This window comes from Ahaetulla prasina, chromosome 2 (genome assembly GCF_028640845.1).
Source record: "Ahaetulla prasina isolate Xishuangbanna chromosome 2, ASM2864084v1, whole genome shotgun sequence".
Lineage (NCBI taxonomy): Eukaryota > Metazoa > Chordata > Lepidosauria > Squamata > Colubridae > Ahaetulla > Ahaetulla prasina.
Genome location: NC_080540.1, coordinates 247,125,477 through 247,131,476, shown reverse-complemented (window position 1 = coordinate 247,131,476; position 6,000 = coordinate 247,125,477). Strand labels below are relative to the sequence as shown.

General features: G+C 50.3%; 1 protein-coding gene across 1 annotated transcript in view; it reads left to right on the top strand.

Moving 5' to 3' along the window:
* The first annotated feature begins 2,510 nt into the window (after positions 1–2,510).
* The window catches only part of PRDM6 (PR/SET domain 6), a 100,514-nt gene continuing 97,024 nt past the window's right edge, over positions 2,511–6,000 (top strand). The window contains exons 1-2 of the mRNA XM_058173475.1: positions 2,511–2,625; positions 3,285–3,853. Of these exons, the coding sequence (XP_058029458.1) occupies positions 3,295–3,853 (559 nt within the window). The 5' untranslated portion in view covers positions 2,511–2,625; positions 3,285–3,294. The remainder of the gene's footprint in view (positions 2,626–3,284; positions 3,854–6,000) is intronic.

Genomic DNA, 6,000 nt, shown 5'->3' with positions numbered 1-6,000 from the left:
CGCGCCTCTGCAGGCCGGCGCTTGGGGGCATTGAGCGTAGTCGGAGATGGGTGGGTTGAGGAGGGGGAACGCCGACAAATCTGGCATTTATCCTTCAACGTTCAGGTTGTGGATCGCGGATCTTCTCCCAGCACTTTTTTTGTTTGTTTAAACGGTTCTGTGCGCGAAGAACCTCGTGCCCATCCGCCGGCTTCGATTCTCCGGTTCTCCAGCTTCACCTGGAAGCCAAATGGAGCCATTGGCCTTCCCTTCTCTCGCCTGACCCTCTTTCCGCCCCCCATCCTTTGCAAGTTCGGTTGGTTTCCTCGCGTGTTTTAAACATCGTGGTTATATTGGAAGGGGCGGGGCGGGGCCATAAATAAAACGAGAGGGACCGTAGAGGTGGACTTGGACTATTGCTTTCGAGTGGATTGAAGTTCACGCCTCAATTTACTCGGGGGTGATTTTTTTAATTCACAGGACCCTCTAAGGATCTTGCGCTCTTAGACGTTGGATTCTTTTCTCGATGTTTAATAGCTCCCCTTCAGCTTCGCTCTCTAGTTGGTCCCTTTTCACGTTGATCTAAAACTTCTTCTTAGATGGTCTGCTCTACCAGTGCGGCAAAGAGCAATACTGTATGTCGGTATCTTTAAAAGGCGATGGCCGGAGAAGCAGCAGCGAGAAATCGTTGTCCCGAACACCTCGAATGAATCAAAGGCAACGAGAAGGCTACAGTGATCCGTTTGACATCTCCGAGTGGGTTTGGCATTCGAGAACAGACCTGGTGGGGTCCTTTCCCTCGCTCGCCTCCTTGGTTGATGTTTGCCTTTAACTTAGGTGTTATCAATCTGTCCCGGAAAAAAAAAAGATGGATGACCTTGTCACGAGGTCTCCAGTCAAAACATTTCTTTTCGCTTTTAGCCCTTCGCTGTTCCATTCAGATTTGTGTGAAAATGTCCTTCCTTAGACACAGACGAAAACTAAACAACGTCAGAATTCCCAGGCTCCCTCCAAAAGAGCCAAGTCGACAAATGGCAGAGAACCAGTTGAACAAAAAATAAAAAAAAATAAAAATAAAAATAGATTTATGAAGAGGATTCAAAGTGTGAGAAGGGCTCTGGGAACGGCATTGTGCAGAAGAGAAAGGTTAATTTACTTCTGGTTCATTACTACCCATAGTTAACCCAATTCATGGCCTGCGGTGGAAAGTCTTCCCCGGTTGTGGAAGCTTCCCGACTATTTCTACAAACAGAATTCCGTTCCCGTGATGTCCGGCTGAAATAATAAGGCTGGATAATTGACTCCGATTATCAGCTATTGCCTCCAACCTTAGATTTAACCAGCCTGACTCAAAAGGGTAAAGCGCGAACCTATTTATAATCCAATTGCCCCCTTTCTCACACACAATTAGAGACGACCGTCGGGTTCCCATTTATTCGTGGGCAAAATAGCGAAACGCAGAATTCTCCAAGCACTTCCTAACCAGCACTTTCTAAGATTAATTCCTGGTGGAAAATATGGCGGGTGGCGGCCATGCAGACAACCCTGAGGTTGACATCCCCCACCCCACCTCGTCTGGGAAAGGAAACTCGGGCTTGTTTGGACCATCAGAAGTGGCCGGTGCCCAAAGCTTAGTCTGACGCGGGCAACCTCGACTTGGAGGCTCGGCCGCGGTACGGATCCCCGGCTCTTACTGGCAAGCCGTGTCAGGGCTAGGAGAAAACAATGAAGCGCCTGAATTGTATCGAAAATGGAACTTGACTTTAGCCGAAGGTCTGAAAATGGCAGTGGGGTCAGTGGGGGACCTGGGGGGGGAGGGGAGGGGGAAGAGGAGGAGCGGGGCAAGTCAAAGGCCAAGGGCGCCAGCATCTCCTCTCTGACGCCAACGAAACGGCCCGTTCACACGCCCAACAGATCCGCTTTTGCTCTTCGGCGACGTCGTTCGCCCACGAAATCTGGGCGACCTGAGCTCTTGCAGGACGTCGCGCCGGGGCATCCTGGCTCTCCATGAGAGCCGAGAAAGTCCCCGGAGGAGGCCGAGCTGCCTCCAGCTCCGCGTGCCGTCCCTGCCTTCCTTCCACCTCGGGAACTTGCGAAGGGAAACGGCGGCAGCCTTTTTTTCCCCCTTCGGCTCCGCACGCTCCCAACTTCGGCCGCCTCTCCAACGCCCCCCCCCCCACGAAGTGGGATGGGTGCACGCGGACGCGCGTCTTTGTGCGCGGGCTTGGGGGGGGGCTTTGGAGGGGGGAGAGAGAGGGGAGGAGTGCTGGGAAAGGAGCGCGGGGCTTCTCGGTCCCAGATCCGGCACTTTCTCCCGCTCTCCCCCTCCTGCTCCCCCCCCTCCGCGCTCGTGTTTGATGCTGTCGTCAAACCCACGTGTCTCGCCCAAAGGCGGCCAGCGCGCTGAACTGCGCGGAAGCCCAGCCGCCTCCGCCGAGCAGCCACAGCAAAGAGCGCGCCGAGCTCAGCCAAGAGGCCAGCCGGGCTCTCCCTTGCCGGGTTAACCGACAGACACCCCTCCGGCTTCAATTGCTTCTCGCCTCCCTCCCTCCCTCCCTCCCGGCCCAGGTTGCCCGGAATCGACTTCCTTCCTCCTTTTCGCCTCTTTTGGACCCCGGAGAGTTTCTCCTCCTCCGTGCAGCTCAGGTACAGAAGGCATCCCCAGGCCGGTGTGTGTGTGTGTGTGTGGCTTTGCCCGTCTGGCAGCTGGGCTTCCTGACAGCGGTCGGTTGAAGTTTGCTTTCCCGCGAGCCAAACTTTCTCGCCGGGACGCTGCGGCCAGGGGCTTGCTCGCTCGCTTGCTTGCTTCTCTGGCTCGGCTCTTTTCTTTTCCCCTTCCCGTTTCGGATAGGGGTACGGAAATCAGAGGGCTTTCGACTGGGGTTCGCTGGGGTGGCCTCCTTGGGTTGGAAGGAAAGAGGTCGGGTCGGGGGGTGAGGTAGGAGGAGCAGAAGGGCGGCGGGAAAGGCGGATGGGAATAAAGGGGACAACTCCAACCCGGAGGAGAGGAAAGTTTTGGGGTGAAGGTGGGGGAAAGGAGACATGTCAAAGACTCCGGGTTCCTCCCCCCTTTCCTCCTCCCCCCGACAGTTAGGGGGGGTCTGCCCTGTCAGGCTCTGCGCCTGAACCTGAACGAGCTTCCCCAGTTCTCAACTGTGCCGGGAAAATCTCGGGTGGGCTGTCACTAAAAGAGCCACGCTTCTCTCCTGCCCGCACTTGTCCAGTGGGCTGAGACCCACCTGGGTGACCAAAATCCCGGCAGAACCTCTCAGCTCTTTCCACCTCCCCTTCCTCCCCCTCCCCAGGTTCGCAGAGATGCTGAAGCCCGGCGACCCCGGCGGATCAGCTTTCCTCAAGGTGGACCCGGCTTACCTCCAACACTGGCAGCAGCTTTTCCCACCCAGCAGCCAACTGAAAGGCGGCTTGGGGCTGCTGGGCCATCCCCTTCAGGCGCCCGAAAGAGTCGTCGACCCAACCTGCGACAACCTCCGGCAGCTCCCGGCCTCTCTCTCTTCGTCCACTTCCTCGTCCTCGTCGTCCTCTTCTTCTTCCTCGTCCTCTTCTTCCACTCCTTCGTCCGCCCCATCTTCGTGCGCCGTCGCCTCCCTGGCCAGCTTGACTTCTCTGCCGATGTCTCAGATCCCGGTCTTCGGGCCGATCCAAAGTTCCGATCCCGCGGCGGGAGCCCCGGTCTCGCTGTTGCAGACCAAGGACTTGGGAGGGGGCGGCGGAGGCGGCACCAGCCTGGCCAAGTGCAGCGAGAGGGGGGCGTCCAGGTTTCGCTGCACCGCCGAAGAACTGGACTATTACCTCTACGGGCAACAGCGCATGGAGATCATTCCCCTCAACCAGCACACCGGGGACCCCAACAATCGTACGTACCCATCGAGTTTTCTCTAGGCAAGGTGGGGGGGGGGGTTTCCTTTCTTTTCTCAAGTGCTTTGAGGCCTCCCGTCGGAATTTCTTCCTCCACACAGCCGAGCTTTGTGGCAAACTTGCACAAGTTTTATTCCGGAATAAATTTGCCGATTTTGGGCGAATCGGCTGGTAGGGAATTGCATGCAACAAGATCATAATCAGAATCACTAGCATATATATATATAGGACCACCCCAAATCCACTCTTAAATGAGAGGCATAGGACTAAATCTCCTAGGTATCTCAAATATGCCTACAGGTTACTTTAAATTAAACAGGTCCGAAAGAAGCTTTCCAACAGGCCTTTCCACCTTTGCATTTTGCAGGGCTCCCTGTTCAACGCAGCGGGACTCCCTTCTCCAAAGTTTCATGAACTTAAGAAGTAAGCTTAAATTGAATCTTGGACAACATTGTTTTGCCACAAGTGTTCTCTGGAAAGTGAAGTGTTTCCAAGTGTTCTCTGGAAAACATAGTTATCCCCTAGTAGATTGTTTATCAAATCTTTACCTTCCTGTAACTTTCTTGAAAATGAGTGGTTTTATTTAATTTTATTTACTTTCAAGGTTTTCTTCTTAATGGTGTAGCAAGAGAGTTGGAAAGACTTGAGAATACTGTGAATATCGTCAAGGAGAAAAAAATGTAACTTTTTTTCGTCTTGTTTGAAAATATCATATACCTTTCACTCTTGTTCATTTCATTTAATGTTGAGGCTTTCCTGAGTTTTCCTCGCTAGTGGCCAAGCCATTTTATAGGAAGTTAGTTTTCAAAAGTATAAATGTCAGAAGTATAATTGAGATTCAAAACTCAATAGGAATTGCAGAATGAAATTTTTAATTAAAAGAGTAATATTTATTTTACAGAAAACAAGGGTGAATTCTTCCATAGTTTTTCTCCCCGTCTCCCAAAATATAGATTTTGACAAAACACCTTTTTCCCTAGAATTGTAGTTTGGACTGCATTTGCTTACACTATGAATGGCATTTGAAATTGTTTAAAATCTTTTTAGTTATCTTAAATGGCAACATAATGAAAGCCTATGAATAATATGTGAAAAATATACAAGAGAAAGTGCAATATAGCTGTGGGTTTCCTTTCTTCTTATTTGTAGTATTTTAAGTTAGTTATTCTTCAAACTGTATGACTTACACCTTCACTATATTTCCATGGGAACAAATGCAATCAAGTTAGGAGAGTAATTGATTTTATTTAGGGCTTGAATGGATATAGATCTGTGTGGCAGAAGTAAAGTCATGTAAAGTCTGAGTAAAAATACTTTAATTCCAACATTCGAAACCTCATCAATTTAATTCTAAAAATTTGGTGGGACAGAAAAGTAACAATCACTCAAACAGATATTTCCATTTGAAACTAAAACTTCCTTCCAAAGTTACAGAAATTTCCCAGTTTCCCATACAGCTTATTATAATAACAAGGTTGCACTAACACTGAATTTACATAAAAGTAAATGTCTTCAGAGGTCAGAGAATTGAAATAGCCTACTTGGAAGTAAGCCCCAGGTTGCATAGGTCTCCGCAGTGCGGAGTGAGCCAAATCCAACCCATATTTACTCGAAATTTAGGAAGAGAAGAAGAGTACTAGATGTTTTTCTTCGCCCGCAGTCAATGGAGTGGATATTACACTGGAATGGAATTACAGTGGAATATGGTAATCTTAGCCGTTCTCTTTTTAACCGTCCTCTGAAAGCGAGACGTCAGTTTGGATCCGTTTCCAGCATTTCCCAGAGACTCCTCTTCCGATCCTGCCTTGTTGCGCATCACCTGATGGTGCAGGGGTGGTTTTCCCAAGAAGCGCAGGGAGTTTAGAGAGAAGCGATCCCATAAATTTTGGGCGTCATAAATTAAGAGACTCCGAGAGGCGCTTTTAATTGCCAGCATAGATACCAGAGCTTTACTTCTCGCAGACCGAAATCGGTAATTCGAGAGATAAAGGGCTATTCTAAAGAGCAAGCTGGTGAATTGAAAAGAAAAGAAAAGCCGCTTCCTGGGATCGAACTGACTCCGTTCTCTTTTTAAAGTTTTTTCCCCCCCGAAATCGCGCCTTTCTTCCCAGAAAGGCTTGCAGGAGCCACCAGGTGGCCTTCAGT